The 20,417-nt window shown below is 48.3% G+C and overlaps 1 protein-coding gene across 10 annotated transcripts in view; it reads left to right on the forward strand.

Annotated features, from left to right (window-relative positions):
* Nucleotides 1-459: 459 nt before the first annotated feature.
* AFF1 (ALF transcription elongation factor 1) overlaps nt 460-20,417 on the forward strand; it is a 75,759-nt gene continuing 55,801 nt past the window's right edge. For 5 of the 10 annotated variants that reach the window (XM_035547254.2, XM_035547269.1, XM_035547278.1 and 2 more), the window contains exon 1: nt 460-627. In XM_035547254.2, coding sequence (XP_035403147.1) covers nt 611-627 — 17 coding nt within the window. In that variant the 5' untranslated portion in view covers nt 460-610. Of the gene's footprint in view, nt 628-3,790; nt 3,937-9,715; nt 9,735-20,417 lie in introns of those variants that run through there. The other 5 variants (XM_035547230.1, XM_035547248.1, XM_035547239.1 and 2 more) reach the window with 2 other exon arrangements.

Below are 20,417 nucleotides of genomic sequence, written 5' to 3' on the forward strand. Positions count from 1 at the left end.
TTGCTAACCCTCTTCAGAGCCCTGCCCGCGACCCACTTTATTTGCGTTCGCCCCCCTCCAGCCTCCCGCAGGAAGCCCCCAGCCTCGCGGCCGCTGCTCTCCCCTTAGCACTTCCCCCGACACACACACACACACACACACACACACACCCCCCCGGGCGGCTCCAGTCGCTCCGCCCGCCCCCCGTGCCTCCATTTGCGGCCGGGCCGGGCCGTACCACAGCGCCCCTCCCGCGGGGGGACCGGGGGGCAGCGGCGGGCCCCGAGGGGCCGCGGCCGGTCCGCGGCGCCCCCTGCTCGCTGCCCGCCGCGGGGCCGGGCAGCGCCGGGCGACGGGGCCGTGGGGGGCCCCGCTGCCGCTCCCGGGGCCCTTCTGTGGCGCCGGGGCCTCCCGGTCGGCGCCTCCCCGCCGCCGGGCGGTGCGAGGAGCCGGGGGAGGGCCCGGCCGTGGGGCGGGGGGAGCCGGGGCCAGCCCCGGCCGCCGCCGCCAGCGGGGCGATGAGGAGCAGCTGCCGGGCGGCGCCGTAGTGAGGCCGGCAAATGGCCGAGGGGCCCCGGGCCGGCCGGCGGCTGAGGCACCGCCGCATGGGGGCCCGGCGCTGAGCTTCGCCATGGCTGCGCATTCCAGGTACGGCCCGGCACCGGCAGCGGGGGGGTGGGATCCCGGCCTCTTCTCCCGGTACTCGTTCTTGGGGGTTTTGTCGCGGTTCCGTGCCGTAACTCGGCGTGAGGAGGCAGCGCGGGCTGCGGGCGGCAGCCCGGGGTCAGGCTGCGGGCGAGCTGCGGTTTGCCAGGGAGAAGCGGGGTACGGGGGGAGGCAGCCCGAAGGCAGCCTCACCTCACCCAGCCGCCGCGCTTGGCGAAGCCACGCTCCTTAAGGGACGTGGGAAACGTCTGGCAGCTTTTCGGCTGCTCTCAGGGACGTCTCAGAAACTCGGCTTCGGGCTCCTTCGTCCCGCACCGCACAGCCGCCCCGCTCCCCTTCCCTGCGCGCAGGAAGAAAAATGGTGGCATCGCCGAAGCAGAAGTTTGGCACCGGCGCTGTGCTTTCGCAGCGGCGCTTCGCTGCAGCTTTGAAGCCAGGAGCTGGCTTTAAATTACAAACTGCAAAATGACAGAGCCCTGAGCTTTGGGGAGGAAGGGCTGGAAGATTGATTGCTTCGTTAGCAGCTGAACTCTTGTCGAGCTGCAACTGCCTGCTCTTCTCGCTGTGTGTGGGGAGCCCGGGAGTACTTAACAAAGAGACCAAGGTTTAATTTTCCAGCTTTTTTTTTTTTTTTTTTGCCTCCCCCTTTGTGCGATTGCTTGATTCGCATGATTTACTGGCCTGCATTATCAGTGCATTGCTTTAATAGACCCACATGCTAAGAGAGGGTTCAGCGTAAATCTTGGCGCTGCTAGCTGGCCTTGAGGTTTGGCTGGGCCCCAAGGCCAGGGGCATGCTTGCTGTCTCAGAGGTCGCACAGCCATTTTCCTGGGTGCCAGGGCCCAGCAGCAGCCCCCAGACCCATCTGTAACCCACGAGGGGGAGGCGTAATCCTCTTGGGCCAGGCACCACTCCACCAAGAGCAAAATTCTGTCCGTCAAGATGCCCAAAATAGAAGGGACAGAGGTCAGGGGCTGGCCTGTGGTGCCAAGCACTGCGGAATGAGTGACCCATGGCACGTACCTGCCGCCCTGCTCCTCCATTCTGTGCGTTGGTCTCTGCTCCTTGTCAGGATGGTGTGAGGCTCTTACACTGTAAATCTGCGTCAGAGCATTTCAGCGCGGTGAGTAAGAAGGCAACCTCTGTGTGCTTCAAGATCAGTGTTCAAGTCTGATAAATGATCACTTTAAAAGACATTTAAAAGGGAGTAGGAGTGAAAATGAGCAGCAGAAATGAATCTCTTGCAGGAGAGAGGTTATGTTTACCAGTAAGCTCAGTGCTTGTGATACTCTTTTTTTAGTGGCACAAGTTGGCTGTGTTATCCACCTCATTGCAACAGATACGTGCTGTATGAGTGCATAAAAGCTTTTCTTCAACAGCAAAGGATGAATTCGTATGTGCAATAAATAACTGGAGTTATGCTGCATAGGAAGGAGAGGCCAAATGTCTCTGGAATGAATTTGTTAAAACATGCCAGAGGGTTCTCCCTGGTAGGCAGCTGATGAAAGATGTGGGCGAGCTTTTTGGTTTTGCATCTCTTCTTAAAAAATAAAAATCTGCAAGCTCAGTAAATTACTGATGAGCTGGTATGATACAGAACACCACAGTGTTTAGGTATCGCTCAGTATGAGATCTTCGGGCACTCCTCCATCTGCTTGGGCTTGCTGTTTCTCATGCTGAGTGTTCAGTAGACACAGCTAGTGCAAGGGATGTGAACTTGGGGAGGGTGCCGGTTTGGCAGCAAGAAAATCCTGCACCCATCCTTCAGCTTCAGTGCTGTGATCCAGGGCAGCTCCCATAGCATTTGGATTCCCTTGTTCTGAAGGGTGGAAGGGTAAAGAAAACCAGGTGGTAAAACATGCCTGTTGCTGCTCGCCAGCATTTTAAAAACTACAGTAGTAATGAGCGAGAAACTGGTGTGTTAATGGGTGCCGTAACAATTTTTTTTCCATACTGAATCTTAAGAATGGATTACAGCGTGAGTTGGGTGTTTTGTTTTAGCTGTTTGAGATGAATCAGCTTCTGCCACTGGCTACTGTAATTAGCTTATATCCAGAATCATTAGGTGGAGAAACCATCCCTCGGTCTGTGTTGTTCTGTGTAGAAAGTAGGGGGGTTGTTTTCAAGTTGCTGTCTGAGCTGTAGGCTTGCAGCTGTAGCTCTCTATGCACTCACTTCTGGAATGTGTGGCTGATGTGATGCTTGCAGTGTCCCCGGGCAGCACAGCCTCTGTCAGGTTTTTGTGCTGTATTCGGGAACGCGTGAAATTCACAAGCAGAATCGAGCAGAATAAGGACAAGTTCACTTTCTTGTTGGATACGGTATGATGCTCAGCAGTGCTATGCAGCTGCTCCGAGGTATGGCAGGACCTCTAGGAGGTATGTGGGACCGACCGAGACCCTCTGTCAATGTGACAGCTCCAAGCAGAGGTCAGTGAGGCACAAGGATGTGGTTCCTTTGCCGGGTGGTGGGAGCCCAGCTCTCTTCTGCTCCCTTCTTCATTAAAAAACAAGCTCTGCTGCAGCAATCGCAAGCTGAGGATCTTTAGATGCATAGCTGCTTTTTTGAAGAGGTAGGCTGCTGTTCTTGGGCTGGTCAGGACCATTGTAAATTAGCGGTGGCCCCTGTTGGTTACACTTAAAATTATGGATAGATACTGTGTTACTCTGGATGCTAAGAATTCCTGATTGTTGTAAACTTGGCTTTGGATGTGCTCAGTGTGGTTGCAGGTAGGCAGAACCAACTCCGTTTCCTTATCTTTGTAGGGCAGCACTGTCAGAGCAGCGTGCAATCAGTGTCATGCTGTCATCCCCGCCGGGCTCACCTTGCTCCTTCTGAGCTGGCCCTGCAGGGAAGGGTGAGGATGGGCAGCACCCTGGGGAGCCCTCCCTTTCCACCCCGACAGCCCCATCACTGCAGCTGGCCCCAGGGGCGCCTCAGAACGGGGCTGGACCACTCATTCGGGTAGAAAAAGGAGAGCAGATGATGTGCCAAAAAAACCTTGTGGCTGTACCAGCGTTTAAAACACAGTGAATGCAGCAAAACAGTCTCTTCTAAAGGGAGTGATGCCGAGGCTTTTTCCCAAGGAAGAGCTACTTTGAATGATGCAGCTTGATTTTTTGCTCTGTGTCGTTTTTCAGCTTTCCAGGCCAGATCAACAGACACGTTTCATAACATGTTTGTTCTGTGGGTCCTGTTGATACAGGCAGATGCGAGTATTGGTGATACTGCATTCCAGTCAGCTGAGGCAGGTGAAGAAGGGCTGAAACAGTGTCCAAGTGCGCCTTACCTGTAAGTTGAAAGCTAAAACATCCACCACACTTCTCTGAAATCTTCCTGGAGAATTACACTTGGGTTTTCTCTGGCATGCGATGCCTGCCTGCCCTGCAGCATGCTTTGCAGGCTCCTGGGGAGTTTCAGTCCACAGCTGCCTACTTGTCTGGGCTCTCTGAGCTTGCTGTGGGGCAGCCCAGCTGGAAATGGCCCACGACTGGAGCTCCTCCAGGGAAGAGGACACCCAGGATGTTTGTTAGGGGTGGTGGGGATTACAGGTCCAAGCTGTAATAGGACCCAAGTCCCCCGAAACCTTGGAATTGCTATTATCACAGTGTGCCAGCCCTGGGATGGAAGGGAACGTTTCCTCAGATCAAGTAATTTTTGCTGGGCCTGAATCTGTATTGTAGAGGGAGGCATCTCCTTGCTGCTTTTTAGGAGAAAGTGCAGGATGCAGCACAAATAGTAGGAAACAAGCTCTTAATGAACTGCATCAATTCTCCTCAGCCTTTTCTTTCTGTGTATAGCCGCAGTGAACGAGAGCACGAAGCTGTTAAATCCTTTAAAAGACGTTATCGAACGGACCTCAGTAAATACATAGGAAAGCTGCTAAGACTGTTCCTCCTGTCGTGGTGGGCTACAGGGAGGCGAGGGAGAGTTTTCCACAGCATGCAGGCTGCCTTTCTACTGCCAGCTGCAAGTACAGGGCGGCAGGGAGCTGAGAGGCTGTTTAACCTCTATTTATAGGAAAGCATTCATCCTGTTTGGGCTTGAACATGGCACAGAGGTTTTTTTCCCTGCGGTACATCACTGTGAAAAAAGCATGGCCGTGCTCCGTGTTGCAACTCAGGCTCCTGGGGCTGGTTCTGGCCATGATGCAGGGCAGAAGACACACGTAGCGCTGGGGTGGAGCGACTGGCTGGGGCAGACATTGCTCCGAGATGCGTCGTGTCACCGTGGGAGGATGAAGGCAGAGCTGCTTTGCTCGGGTAAAAGGCTTTACTGGGGAGCAGACAAGTGCTTGTGCAGATTTTCCCCAGCTGTGTGTTCACAGACAATTTGGGGAAGCAGCCCCCAGGTGCTGTCTGCTGCTCAGGTGCGGAAGTCATCCGTCGCCTGGTTTTACCGCACGGGTTTGGTGCGTGTTAGGGTTGTTCTGCTGCCCTGATCTTGTAGTGGAAGTGAGGGAACCAGCTTCATCACAGCTGCTCTGTGCTTCATCTGCACACATTTGTCTTCAGCATTAGCCTTGTTTGTTGTTTAACGGTTAGAGCTGTCATTTTTCATTGTACTAAATGTTTGTTTTAACAGTGGTGGGAAGTTCCAGTGTTGTTCTGCAGCATTACCCGTCAGGTTAAGAGAAAGCAATGCCCCTGCTTTAGTTTTTAGAGAGAGGTCAACAAGCAAATGGTTAATGGTTAACCTCTGTGACAACAGTAAAACTCATTCTCAGAACTGTTTAAAAAAAAAAAAACAACAAAAAAAAAAACAACAACCTGAAGTGTGGGTTTCGTTTGTGTACTTGTTAAAGGAAAAAAAAAATCCTCCCCACAACCTAAACAGGAAGAGTACAGCAGATGCTGGTTTTTTGTTGTGTTTTTTTTTTTTTTTTAAGAAGAGCAAAGTGAGAAGTGTATGGTAGTGTTTGAGAGATATATATATATACGTGTGTGTGTGTGTATATATATATATATACCTTTTTGCTCAGAATACCATTTACGGTGTAATCTATAAGCAGTAATTGATGTATTTGTTCATCAACATAGGAGCAGCACCTTTGTGGCACAGTAGTGTTTAGCAGCTGGTGTGTGTATGCGAGGTATGTGAGTGCGGGTGCCTCCTCTGAAAGGCAAGTCTTTTTTTTCCTCCTTTCCTGAGCTGAGTTACAGGCATTGCAGTTTGAAATACTGACAGCTGTTAGCATCTGAACTTGCAAGGAATTATTAAAATGTGTAGTGGTAAAGGGGTTTTTACATCTTCAAAGAGTTCGAGACACCTGGTAAGAAATTGCTCTCAGTATTTGTGCGCTTCTGTAGTGTGTGAGATTGTATTTAACAAATGTATTACAGAGCTAATCCATCTTTGCAAGTACGGCTGAGAAACTCTCCCTCATGACTGCTCTGCAGCTCTTGCTCAAGGCTCCTCTCTCCCCAGCAGGCTGATGTGGAGAAAACACCCAGCTTTGAGGGCTGGGCCGAGAACAGGCTGTCGTCGGTCTAGGAACACATTTGTTTGGGGCAGGGAGCTGGGCTTGCTCAGAGCCACCAGTGCCTGTGTCTGTGTGTTTACCAGGAGGAGTTTGGCTGGCGAGCTGGAAGTACAGGCAAAGAAATAGGCTGCAGAGGTGAGATAACTGCTGGCCAGCGCTGAGCGTCAGCTCCACCGTATCGCTGAGCTCCTGGAGCTGCCTATCTTAAAAGCGCTAAAACCCCCGTGGTTTCTACAGATGCAGAGGTGAAGGTGCCTTGGACACACATCACTGGGCACATGCTCTATGCCTCTCTCGGGAAAAGTAGATTTTCCTTGCTACTGCAGCGTAGTTGGAAACAAGAAATACACTTTGGTAGTGGTACCTGTCTGGGGGGAAACAAGGCAAAGTGGTGATGATACTGGAGACTTTGTGCCTCGTCTCCTGTGATTTTGAGCTGAACCGTTGGCCGGCTGAGGTTCTCACATGACAGTGCACCAGGCAGTGCTTCTCCTGCAGGAGCAACCGGCTGGTTTTAAAGCTCAGTCGGTGCCAATTCTCAAAAGCATGTCAAGTCTATATGCTGTTTTTTTTCCCCCATCTATGACTATGCTTTATGCACATTTATGTTGAAAGCTTGTGATTTTCAGTTTGTTTAAATGCTGTGTCTGTGAAATGTTTAAAGTGATGGTTTTTTAGTTTCACAGATCCTTGATTTAAGAGACAATGTTCCATAACTTCCTGCAGACCAAAGATGCCCTTTTAATATTTAAGGGGAACGCGATCGTTATGCTGAGGTTTGAGAACACCGTTTATCGTGTTTATCTGTTTGCAACCCCCTGTCCATTGTACACAGCTGATTTCAGCAAACTAATAATAGGCTTGCTTTGCTTAGCTGGCTTTGTGAACCTCCTAGGAGTAAATGCCTGGTTCTGTGCGATGGACCACGGGCCCAAAGAAAGCTGCTGGTCTAAGAGACTAGGAAAATTCTGTTGAACTGCCCAAATTCTGGAGGGAAAGAAAAACAGTTAGATTTGTGTTCTTTTCTTTGAGAAAGTCTTGTCTCCTTTCAGAGGCACGACAATAATGAGATGTGGTATTCAGAGACGTTTTTTCCATGCCATTCTGCATGAAAATCAGTTGACTCATACATCGAGGCATTAAAAATAACAGACCAAAAAACTTCCTAAACTGGCTGACATGGAAAAATGCGGCAACTCAAATGTTTCGCCTTTGAAAAAATACTTCGGGTCAATTAGTTCCACGGAGCTTTCACGCATTATTCTCTATGATTTGTTCCAAAAATCCCAGCCTTCTCTGTTAAAGCACATGCTGATAAAGGAATAGCTCTATGTCTTTTGTTCTTCCGGTACAGGATTTTTCAGTGTTCTCAAGCTATTGGGATAAAAATGATGTGATGTTTGGAGGAGCTAGCTGAAATTCTTCCCTGCTGGGAAAAGGCAGAGTTTGTCAGTTAGATGGTGTAATGTAATCAAGGATTTGCAAGTACAAGAGCTGAAGGAGAGCATAGATGATGCTAATAGTGCTGTAGGAGTTGGGCCCTCTAGTTGTAACAGATGCTGGAGATTTTTTTTCCATAAGTTACCTATGAAAAAAATATATTTTTAACATATTCAGTAAGTTCTATTTAAGGGGAAAAAGAGCTTCGCTTTCTAGTTTGTCTTAGCAGGATACAAGTGTTTGTACTGAGCAGTTCCACAGCCTAACAGGGAGCCATTAGTAACAATGGCTAAAGGAAGAGTTACTGGCTCAGGTAAACTCATCTCATAAAATGAGCCCCTCTGAGTACAGTGGTGTGCTGAAGGATTGGTTCTGAGTAGCCATCTACAACCTGCAGCTTCTTGTGCAGGAGTAAACCGTGCTAGAAACGTGTTTTAGCCAGAGGCGTTCTGTGCAGTTACATGACATTGTGTGTGCGAGGCAGCCCGGTCTGTCTGAGATGATGAGTTTGACTTAGGAAAGGAGAAGAAAAAATGATGCTAACAGCTTGGTTTCCAGCAGAACCTAGATTTCCCCTCTGAAGCTGCCCTGAAGTTTTCTTCCATTTTTTAGTCCTCTCCTCCTTCTAGGCCAGTTTGAAGCCCTCGATGGGTAAATAGGATGAGCTCGGCCTTTGAGTGACTCACAACATGACAGCCCCGACCTGGCGTTTCCACCCCTACTACGTTGGCACGTCGCTGAGCAGCGCCGCTCAAGCGCTCCCAAGCCCTGTCAAAATACATGAATCGGTCTGGTTCCTGATGATTTGGAAGGTGTGTTTTCCTTCCAAGTCAGTCGAGCTAGCGGCCCTGTGGTAGATGGGTTTCCCTAACTACGCATCCCTTTCCCATAGGTTTTTGGAGGGACATGTGGAATGGATGGGCAGGGAGCCCGTTGCTGTTCTTTCCCTTACAGCTCAGACATCTGATACAGTCTAGCACTGCTTTTCACAGCCAGAACCTTCATTCTGTGATTTTTAAATAAATGCAAACAGATTGTAATTGCCACACAATCTGATAATTGCAACCAAACCCACCTCAGGCTGGTTGTTGGCAGCTGTATTGGTGTGTGTTGATGTTGTTCCACTATTTGAATTTATTGTGGAAGCTTAGCAATTGATTAAAATCTGTTCCCAAGTGCTATTTTATTAAAACAAACAAAACCAAAACAAACCTATCCTGTAATGCATGCAAAGCCAGACACGATCTGGATTGTTTCTTGAATCTAATGAACAATAATTTGACATTCAGACCTTTCAGAGACAGGATCTTATGTCTCAGTCCTTGCCCTAAGAGCTGGATTTGTCTCTGTGCTGTACTTCGCTTGGTAGCAACACGCATGGATCACTTGGTGTCTCAGGTGAGGATGGTGCACGTGGCCCTGTGTCCACCCAGCTCTCTTCAGAGTGCTTGTTCTTGGGGCTTTCAGGTTTGGCAACAATTACTTGTGCTAGCCATAACAGGGGCAAAGGGGAGAAAAAGTCATTTTCAGCTATTGCAAACATAAAACTCAAAAGTAATGTAACATATTCCCCCACCCCCTTCAAAAAGTCAGATAGAAATGTCGTATAGAAGATGGTGGTGTGAAGAGATCTCTCTTCTTTCCATGTCCTGAGCCTATCTTTTGCTTTTCTTTTGAGGGGTTTCTGTGCTATCGACCGTTTCACGTCTTCCTCTGGTCCTTTCCTTTCCCGCTGTGACCTTGGTGGGTGAGAGATGTCGATCATGGGCCAGATGAAGAAATAAACAACTTCTGGGTGGGGGAAATATCAGGAAAATAATTTCTTTATGTGCCTGTTCCTTTGTGCATGTATTAAATACCAAGGTAATGGTTTCCTTTTTTTAAAATGGCTTCCTTTGAAAGTGTGCCATCCACCCCTCTCCCAGCTTAACAATGGAAATTTACAGATGATAATTGATATAAGCTATGTTTACTTGAGTGTAACAACTTTAAAGACCATTTATGTATAGTAATCTGCCAAGCAAATAATGATTTGTTTAGGTTTGTTCAGTGTTTCTTTCCTTCCTCTAGAGGAGTCCCTCAACACGTGTGAAACAGGCTCGGAGGGCTGAGACGCCGGCAGCAGTCACTGGGGTTAATATGGTGCTTTTAAAAGGTCTTCAGTTAAGTGATGCACTTTTCTTAGAAAGTCCTTGAATGGTTCTTTCACCCATTCCTCTTCTCTTTCCCCTCGGTGAGCAAGGACAAGCATCTCACGTCTTCCCAGCATGCAGCAGCCTCTGGGTGGAAGCGATGCATGGCTTCTGCTCCAAATTCCATCACCGTCACTCGTGCTCAGGTCCAACTTGTGGCCAGCTGAGCTGTCCCCTTCTTTTGAAAGGCTTAGCCTGTGTGTTGTAAGGCAGTTGACTACTTTTACGATCACGATCTGATTTCCTCGTTGCCTTTCAGCTCTCAAGTCCAGTTCCAGAAAGCATTCCGGTGAAGAGCCCTGCTTGAATGTATGCGCAACAGCAATTCTTGACCTGGAGCTAGAAAGTGAAATGTGGAGGATGTTTATTGTGTCTGCATCTGTGTAAGCAGGTGCTCAAAAAGGGCTCCTGATTCATAGCTTTAAACTGAGGAGTGACTTCTCTGTGTGTGCATGACAGAGAAGTGATGTGGGAGAGGGGAAGGCTGTTAGTCTCACCGTTTCCTCTATTCCTGTTCTTCTTCTGTTGTGTTGGTTCTTGCAAATGTCATATTTTATAAAGCAAAGAAGTGTTAAGTTGGGAAAAAAAAAAAAAAAAAGAAAAAAAAAAGGTGTTTTAGACCAAAATACTGGCCAGAAAGGATTCCAGTAGTTTTTCTGAGGTGAAGTTGGATAAAAGCAAGGTTTTAGGTAGAATAGGCAAAAGAAGCAATAGTGATTCTGTTCCTTCCTCCTGCCCATTTTTTCAGGTGCTTTTAGAAATACTTACACGTACCACATCTGTAGTGCAAAAACGTTTGTGTCTCTGGTGGTGTGTTTAGTAATTGTAACAGCTGAACCACTGAGTAACATGGAGAAGATACAGACTTCTGTAGAGAGTATGTGCAGAGGATTTAGGGAAATTCTGTTTGAAAAACAATGAAAAAAAAAAGGCAAAGAGTTACTGCGAGTCTTCACGATCAGCCTGTATTTTCTTGAAAACGCCTAGCTTTCCACGGATGACTGGGCTGGATGTGGCTTGGGTTATTTTGGGGGTTAGCCAGTGCTGGAGGTGTTGTAGTCTGGGGAGAGGCTGTTGGCGAGGCTTGCCACACCGCGTATAACAGTGGCAGGCACAAGCCGGGGATGAGGAAGAATCCCTGGCAGCATACGCAGAAGGATTTTAAAGCTTCTTTGGAAATTTGACGTGGTGCTTAATGCAGGGCATCTGCTGAGACCCTGGGAGAGCAAAAAGCCTCCTGCTCAGGGCGATGAATAAGCCTGGCTGGAAAAGGCATGTGGGAGGTCTGAGGACGACGAACCCCAGGGAGAGGCGGTGTTGATTCACTTCTCCTTTTGAAGCTGCCTCTTGCCACCGCGCCATAGAGGATGGGGACTGGAAGAGGCCATGGGCTACTGCCGTGAAAATCGTCGAATGGGCAGAGGCTCCAGAGGTTTTATCAGGGAAGCGACCTGCCCCTGGAAGAAGTCCTGAATGGACAGAAGGCTGCGTGTGCCTCATGGAGCTTCTCCTGTGAGATCCTACGGCACCTTGGTGTAATTTGCCAGCCGTGGTTGCAGGTTTGGCATGAAATTACCGCTGTTATCGTCTGAGCAGATGTGACTTCCTTTGGTGGTGGTGGTTTCTGCAGACAGAAGGACAGCAGTTCAGAATGGGCTTGGAAAGATCCCAGTCCCTTAGAGAGTTCAAACTGGAAACAGAATGATAGAGAGGGTGTTGAAGCCAATACAATAGAAGAGCTGTAACGTAATTAACAAGGATGTTGACTAGTTGCCATTTACCAGTTGGCTGTCAGGTTTTGCTTTCCTTGAGAAAGGCAAGCAAAGTTCATGTGATGTGACCATATGTTGTGATGGCTGAGATAGGCCAATTTTTATTCAGCTGAAGTTGAGCTTCCTCTCTGATTTGCATTTGCAGGAGTTGCAGCTGATCTGTCTGTTCGCTCCGTGAGCTTCCTGCCAAGCTGAGCAGGAGGAAGAGCATCTTTCTCATTTGTCACAGCCTTGGTACTTGGCAAGGGCTTCACTGTATCGATGGTGTCTCAGGGCTGAAGTTTTGCAGGTGACAAAGCGGGGGCTTCCAGCAGTAACCTGCAGTTTCTTTCTCGACACGACCAAAGCTGCTGCGTCTGCATGGAAACCCTCCTGTCCTGCATGTAGGTGTCCAGCCAGCGGCTCTTGACTCTGACCCAGATTCCCGGCCGGCGGTAAGCTCCTCCCACACTTCCTCCAAGCTGGCCCCTTTGCAGTCATGCTCGCTGTCCTTTCCCTGATTTTGGGAGCCCGTCTCTGTTCCCGCTCGGGCACTGCCTGCCCTTCTGGGGCTGCTTTACCGGGATCTGCTGGCGAGGCTCCCGTGGTTACGTTGCCTTCAGTTGCTCAGTTGTTTAACCAAGTGCTTTTAACGGGAACATGAAACCAGGCAGAAATACAAAACCCCACAGAGTAATCTCTTAATTGCAGTGCTGTCGATGTCGATCCACCCCCCGTGGTTACTGTACTCGCAGGAGGGTGGTGGGGAAGGAAGAATATTAATAGAAATAGGCTAAACACTTAAGAAGGATAATTTATTGCCAGTCCGAGCATCAAGCTAAGCATTGCAAGTAAATGGACAATATAAGTGCTTTTGGAGGCAGAAATTGCCTCGTTTGATGTAGTTGCTGTGTGGGACACCTAAATTATATGGGGATAAATACACAAAGAGCAATTAATTAATAGTGGCAAGATACACATGCCTGCGCTGTCCTGAGGCAACCCCAAAAAAGTATTCATCAGCAGATTGCCCAGTTGCTGGCAGATGACTCCTGCTGTGCAGAAGTTTGCCATTTCAGCTGGAAAATGCATTGTCCCTCAGCCTCCCTGCAAAAATCATGGCTGTGGCTGCTACGTGGTTCACAAAAAGCAGCGCGTGGCTTTCCAGCCGCAGAGGGGAGGCGTTTGCAGGCACGTTGGCTTTAGGATTTCTGGGTACTGCTGTAAACCTCCCAAGGCCCATCAGGCCTTACAGACGCCGTGTCAATCTTTGGGGTATCTCACCTAGGTTCAGCAGCAGCAGGCGAAAGCAGAGCAGCTCAGTATTGGTCTGGCAGTGTGTTGGTTGTACAGCTGCGTGCTCTCCCAAGCAGAGCAGGGTTATCAGCGAATCCCCACGCAGGGTAAACATTTTGGAAGCGGCCTTGCTGGTTCCTGCCAGCGCTGCCTTTTCCGCTGCGTACCATGGACGATCCGTGTGCTGGCTCCACATGCTGGCAGGAGCCCCTCGGTTGCCCGAGCCTTTCTTTGCGCGTTTGGGACATCCTGTGTTGCAGCTGGGCTCTCCGGGAAGCACGTGCGTGCCCGCCCAAGTTGCTGATGGTTGTAGCCACTGCAAAATGCACCGCGTGCGTGTATTTTTAGCAAGCAGCAGAAAGGAAAGGCGAAGCACCTCCGCATGTGTTTTGGAGGGACATATGCTTTGCAACGTGCATTAGGCATGCTTCAGTACCTGCCTAATGCGCCCTGTCGCGGATTATTGCCGTTGCATGGTTTGAATGCTTTCCAAGCCCTTCTGAATGACAATGAGCCGCTTTGTTATAGAGACATCAGAGTGAGGGTTCAAATGCAGTTTGAAACCTCTTTATAACATCAAACAAAAGCGACAAACCATGGGAAAATGTGCAGACGGTTCTGTGTGTGGATGGAAAAATTAGGAAATACTTGTGGAATACCTGTAACCTGGCAGAGAGTGCAGGAAAGATTTTTTTAAATAGGCTTTTGAGCATATAAGCAGGCTTCTTCTGCAAACAGTGCTAATCTCTTTCCGTTCCTACTTAGTCCTTGCTATGCAGATAAGACTTGTTCAACCTGTTACTTGGTAGGTGCTGTTATATAAAGGGAAAGCTCAGGGGAATAGGAAACCTTGTCATTTGTTGCATGAGTTGTTTGCTGCCTGTTTCTATGGAAGTATGGAAGAATTTAAGCCTTTAATATTCCTTGATTTTGCTAGTGCCAAAACCGGCGGTCTGCAGGCACATGGTGGTGCAGGCAGTGCAGCTGACACTGAAATGAGGTGTCATTTGAAATGACACGTGAAATGAGGACATGGGGCACTGGCTGGCAGCGTGGCCGTGATGGGGCACCCATGGACGGACCGCGTAGCACTCGGGTCCTGGTGGACTCATGAGCTGCTTGGCGCAAACTGCACAAGGTCGGCTGGTAGCAGGCTCTGCAGAAACCCAGCAGCGTGCTCACTCAGCTGGACATGCAGAGGCGGTGGCTGTAGGGTGAGGATGCTGTTCAACAAGAGATTTAAAATGCAGGCACACAAAGCAGCTGCTCAGTAAACATTGCAGGGTTTTGTTTTTTTACCCAACAACATATATCTTGTTAGACTTCTTTGGTGCAGTGGAGAGCAACGTTTTGTGTTTTTTTTTTTTTTTTTTAAGAGGATTTAAGGAGCCAGTTCTATAAAATCTGTGAACAAAGAGCACATCTGCTTGAATAATTTTAATGTAGCCTTAAAGTAGAAAATGTATTGCATTTGACTTCTTGCACCTGCGATAAGCATTGCTGTATGCTGGATGAACTGAGGTAGAATAATAGATTGCAAGACATGAATCCTTGATTTGCTGTTCAAAGTCATTTCAGGTGGATAATTAAACATCTTTTTTTTTTTGATATGTTGATATCTGGATTTTTTTTTTGTAACCTGCTTTTTTTTTTTCAGTGCTTTTTACCACGACAGTTGTTGGAAAAGCTCCCCATTTTTGTGGGGCCCCCTAGGAAAGAGCAAGTGTGTTGGGGGACCACTGGGCTTTGCTTTACCGAGTACTTCTGTGCGAGGTCAGGAACACGATGTTAGGACAGTTGGTCTGAAGAAAACAGTAGTTCTAAGTAATCACAGTTCCTTTCTTATGATCAGTAAAATGAAAATGGGTGTGTGGGAATCAAAATCTTGTGATTGTGTGAACAAATGAATGAAATTTGGGGGTTTGGACCCAATGATCTCTTGAGGTCCCTTCCAACCCCTGCAATTCTGTGATTCTGTGAAATGGGTCTGAGAAATTGATACTTAAAAGGCAAAAATATGTTTTACTCGATCCCTTGACTATTAAGTTCTTTCTGCACCAGTGCAACTTTGCTGCAGCTTTTTCCACATAATCTCAGATTTGCCTGTGAAAGACTTCTGGAACCTGTTGTAAGGGAACAGAAGCCTGATTTCATGATTTTGTTCATCTCTTGGTAGTTCTCTGCAGCAAATGCCTGGTTCTCTTGCTGTCTTTAAGCATGTTACCAATGAATTGATTGTACAGAACAACAACAAATGCTACTTCACGCAGTATTTCAATGCAAATCGACAGGCAGGATAGTTCCCACGTAAATGGAACAGAATGGAGGTTTTATTTCTCTTCCCAGGCAAGCCTAGAGCAGTTCCCCAGAGCTGCTGCATTTCTGTTGAGAGCAGGAGTACCGAGGCAGGTGGCTATGGTGAGAGAAGATTTCACGCGGCAAGAGCCCGTCCCTGCCAAAGAGGCTTGCTGCTTGCCACGTGGTAGCCGCTGCATTCCTCTACTCATATAACTGACTTTCAGAGCCGTAACAGCAAGATTTGGCACAGAGATCATGGCACAGCTGCAGCGGTGCGTGCTGAATTGCAGTGCTGGAGGATCTTGCTGTGCTTGACCTAACTTGTGTTTCGGCGTTCCTCCACGTATTTCACTTCAGTCTCGTCGTTTTCAGAAGCTGCGGTTTGTAAGCTAACACTTGATCTGGGTTTATTTATGTCTCTTGGGCTGACTTAATTGTTTTCATTATGAGTGGGATGCAGCTAATCAAGAGGAAGAAACACTGTGGGAGTGGGTGATACTGCAGCTGAGTCAGTTCCTGAGCAGTGGGAGTTGATCCAGGTACTGCAGCGCTGGTGGAGGAGACTTGGCTCTTGAACAGGTGCCCGTGCTGCAGCTTGTCCTGTTGGTCCTTTTCTGTGTCCTACTGCCTGACCGTTCCTTTCTCCAAGCAAATGGCTGCCGTGCCATCCTGACACAGCCACATCTGATCTCCTGTACGCATCCCTAGCACATAGCAGTTGCAGAGTGCTTTTCCCCCATTTCCCATCAAGTGGAAAACTCCCTTGCAACAAGCTCCTGGTGCTGTAGGGCCAGGGTAAGTGCCTCTGAAACAGTTCCTGCCCAGCGGCTGTGTGCAGTGGTTTGTTACCCTACTGCCGCTGTGCCTGCGCTTGCCCTGTGGCAGACTGGGAATAACGCGAGGTAGATTTTGTTGATGGGAGACTGTATGACCACCTTCAGCTGTTAAATCCTGAGAATGGGAAATTGGGGTAAACATATACCCTGCTCTTGTGTTCTGGGTGGGTTTACACATGGAACAGCTGGCGTAAAAGCTGCAGGAGGATTTCTATTCACTGCCATAGGTAAAATACATTCAGGCTTTGGGTGGCACGTTTAAGTTACGTACATTGGAAAACAGGTTACTTTTTCAGAAGGCTGTGTACTGTGACATTAGCCTTTCTGCACCCCTGGTGTGCTGTCATACATCTGTGGTGAGTTAAGCATACACTTTCCTTAGTGAGATAGGTCGCTTCCTCCTCAAGTTTCTTCGCATCAAGGTTGTGTTGTAATGCTTTGGCTGTGAGGAACAAGACCAGCCCCCATTAGCCCTGGAGAGCGACCGCGGCTTACATAAAAGAGGGTTTTTCAACTCTCTGTCTTCCTCCTCATCATTTGAGGAAATCAAAATGAGAGTATGTCGTTAATGTCTCCCTTCCACATTGACAGTTTATTTTTTTGGTCAGGTTTCTCAAGATCTAACATGAAAAAATCACTGGGAAAAAATAAGACAACTGAAGAAAATTCAGTGATTTATTTCTCCCTGTGTTTTTCTTCTCGTTTCCTTATTTTTTCCTCATGTCATTTTTGCATTAGTTCTACAGAGGAGTGCATGACATTTGCCAAGGGCTTTGTAATGACTTTTTTTTTCTTATCCTCTATTTGGTGGACGTCTGGGCGTTGATCTGCAAATATGTCCCAGTTCTTAGATGGGGAGCTCTGCTGCATCAGGGAGGCAGGGAAGCACTTGGCAGGTATACGTGCTGGTAAGGTTACTCCCCTAGCCTGCATGGCACTTGGTAGGTAAAAACATAAACAGAAAGCTAAACAGGAATAGCCATTTTTGTGGTAAGGGTGATTCATGGGCGTAAATTCCATAGCTGCTGATAATCTATTGTTCCTAACCAGGGAGAGCTTGCTACTGGGGTGTAGCTTTTTATCTGAGAAGCTGTTGCCTGTACATTGTACAGTGTTTGATCAGAAGTGAGTCTCTCTGGGCACTATATTAAATGCAAAAATGGACTGAATTTTCAGTTTAAAGACATTCTTTTTCTTGTATGTGTTCTTCATGGAACTCTCTTGAAGAAGAAATTGAATTCTTGTGTGCTGATTGTTGTATGATGCTCTGCTGGAAAAAGTATTGCTTTGTTTTGTGTTTGGTGACTTAGAATAATAAGTTACGCTAGCCAGAGTTTCTTCTATTTAAAAAAAAAAAAGTGTTGTACAACATAAACTCAGAAATCATGCTTCTCAGGGTGGGAGGAGAGACTGGAGATGAACTGAAGGGTTTAAAGCTATCCACCAAGTAAACACTCCTTAGTAAATTGAATAAGTTTGTTTTAGGAATGTTTTTTTTTTTCCTGCTTGTGCATTTAAAGTCAGAAACTGCGTCCTTCTTAAGCAATCCAAAAGAGTTCCTAAAGCAGCGTAGTATAAGCAGAGTGGTGAGTTACTACAGCAGGTCTGTGCCCAGCAATTCCCAAGACTCTTAAGACTGTCAGTTCTGTCAGTGAAAAGGTGGGATGTGCTCCTGTCCTCGAAGCCACGTTGCCTGCTTGGTTCAATTCAGCTGCCCTGAGCTGCGTGTAGGCAGGCAGCTCACTTCTTGTTCGTCGCTGGTGGACCTGTGGGTGTTCAGAAGGAAGACGAAATGCTGCTGATGCTTGCTTTGTCGTGTGGAGGCATTTGGAGATGGCGGCGTGAAGGCAGGTGCTCGAGGCTGTTGGTGCAGAGCCGCAGCAAGTGTCTTGCAGCGTGGCTGTTCTGATGGAAAAATAAACTTCCGAGGTAGGAGCTGGCCTCAGTGTAGAGGAGCCGTCAGGAAGATAACAAGTGAGACTTGTCAGAATTGGGCCTGAGATCCTGCGGGGTGACACCCAGGCACGTCCGGAAGGAAGATGGAGAGTGACAGAAGAAAAGTCGAAGGCGATTCTGCAGTCACTGTGGTGATGGATGGTGCTTAACGAACGCTATGCAGGGGGTCTTCCCAAAAGTCCTTTCCAAATAGCTTATGAGCCTGCGTGCTGAAGCAGTGTCTGAAAAAAGGGCTCAGAAATGGTAAGTCGATGTCTGGCCGCTTGAAATAAGACAAGTGGCAAAAGAAAGCGAAATAAGAGCACGATGGCTGTGAGGGCAGTGAGAGGAATGGAGAGGCTGGTCTTTGAAATCTGATTTTCCTGTGCTTTGACAGTCAATGTTTTCTCTCGGAGCTCAACTTCTGAGCAGAGCCTAAGTTTACATTCTGGCGGAAAGGCTGCACCCCACCCTGCGTGTTGGTTGATAATGCCAAGGCCTTGTATTTACTTGCAGCAGCCTTTGATCTAGGGAGGCGTGATGTAAATACCTGTGCAGGGTTAATGTCTTCTCTGTCAGTGTGGTAATTTCTTAAGGACTCTTTGCAGACCAGTATGGGGCTGATGGTTGGTGACTCAGGGTCCCCTCCCTGGCCGAGCAGGATCCGCGCAGCGAGGATTGCCATTTCTCCGAGGGGCAGGTTCTCACAGCCAGGATGTAAGGTGCTGTCAGAGCAAGCTAGGCACATGCCTCCAGAAATACCATCGAAACTTAGCCCAGGTTGGTCTGCTCTCTGAGAGCATGCAGTGGCAGCGCCTCTGGAGCACTTGTGTTGGTGTGATAAGGTTTGCTCGGCTGTAATCACCTTAGTGGCAGGCCGAAGTCTCCAGCTTCGGTAGGGAGAGCGAAGTTCTGCCCAACTGCCAACTCAGTTTTGCCCACTGCAGAGTAACCCCAGTGATTTGTGTGCTCATCTGTGTCCTGAGTAGGCTAATCTTTTGATCCTTGTCGATGAAGTGACAAGAGACACTGGCTCCTCTTGCCTGCTCACAGTTTCCTCTCCTTTCCTCAACTACCCGAAGAGACATAAGTGCCTTTGGGGCTGAAAGGTGGTCGGACCACATACTTGGCTTGGGGAAATCCTGAGACGTGTGCCTGATGAATTAGGCTGCTGTATACAGAGCGCTCGTCTCTAAGAGACAAAGTGGTCAGGATTTTTCATTGCTTCTACCCGGTGATTTAAATTTTTCACATTTCCTCCTGTGCCTGCCACTTCCAGATCAAACAAAGCCTTAAATTCATCATTGTTCCGCCGCCTAGGCTGCTCTCCTTGTAATTACTCTTCACGCATCCACACCTTCATAGAAGCCCTCCCGGTATATTTGCATTTAGATGGAGAATGACAACTTTCGTGTTCCCTGCATAACTTGTAATTAACGCCTTTCCTGACAGCATTCTATTAACGTCAGCCAACCGGGGAGAGGGTACAAGCCTGGGTTTCTTTGGAGACTTGATTTCTGGGGCATCCTGGGCAGAGAGACTGCCTCTTTTGGTTTGCTGAGGTGCTTTGACTACAACGTAGTTAAGTGCTCTTACTGAAGTTGACAAAGTGGAGACCGTATGAAATAATTGTCATGTCTTTGCAGATTTTTTAGGCTGCTGCTGTAGACAGCTGTTAAGTGAGGCTGGCCCTCAGCACGTGTTTCTGTTTGTAGGGTGAGTGGTGTGTCTGTGGAGGCTGAGCCATGGGCAGCTGTGGGCGTTTGGGGCTGTAGGCCCAATTCTGTGAAGGGTTTGTCCTTTGTGAAGAACGTCACAGGAGGCGAGCTCCCGATTGCTGCTCAAGTCACCGGGCACTGCAAGGGCTCAGCTCCTCTCAGCAGACACTTGGGCTTACTCCTGGGAGCTGCTGGGTGAATCAAGGCCTACTGATGCCAAAAGGAAGCAAAAACCTTTTAATGACTGAGTAATTAATGTATTTTTAAACTTGGCGACAGCAATAGGAAACAAGCAGGAGTTTGAACCCAAAGATTACCACAGGAGAGGCAGTGTGGAGATGTTTGACGTTACTTAAGTAAAAATGATTTTTTTTTTTTCTGGAAAAAGCCAACTTAACTTCTCCTTAACCAAACTGGTGATTCCCTGCCCTCTGTTAGAAGACCCCAACTGTTCTCTGACTTGCTGGGTTACCTGGGAAGGCTGTTGTAGTTCAGAGCCAGCAGTTTTCCTGCAGGCATGGTGGGCCTGCAGGTGGGCCGGGAGGTGTAACGCTGCTGTCACGCAGGTAGCAAACAGGGCTGCACACACGTGGCGAGCTGAAGGAGGAGGGGAGCCAGTGCTTGAAATCCAAGTTCCACCTCTTATTTCTCCAGTGTGAAGACGTGTTTTCTGGAAAGCATGCACCGAAGCTGGTCTGTGATGACGATGCAGAAAATAATTGACTAACTGTACCATCTGTTGCGCCTCTGCCATATGCTTGCTTCTATCGTCTGTTTCTGTTCAAACTGTGTATGTTCAGTGAAGTAGTGTTTAATGATATGAG

This window comes from Cygnus atratus, chromosome 4 (assembly GCF_013377495.2).
Source record: "Cygnus atratus isolate AKBS03 ecotype Queensland, Australia chromosome 4, CAtr_DNAZoo_HiC_assembly, whole genome shotgun sequence".
Lineage (NCBI taxonomy): Eukaryota > Metazoa > Chordata > Aves > Anseriformes > Anatidae > Cygnus > Cygnus atratus.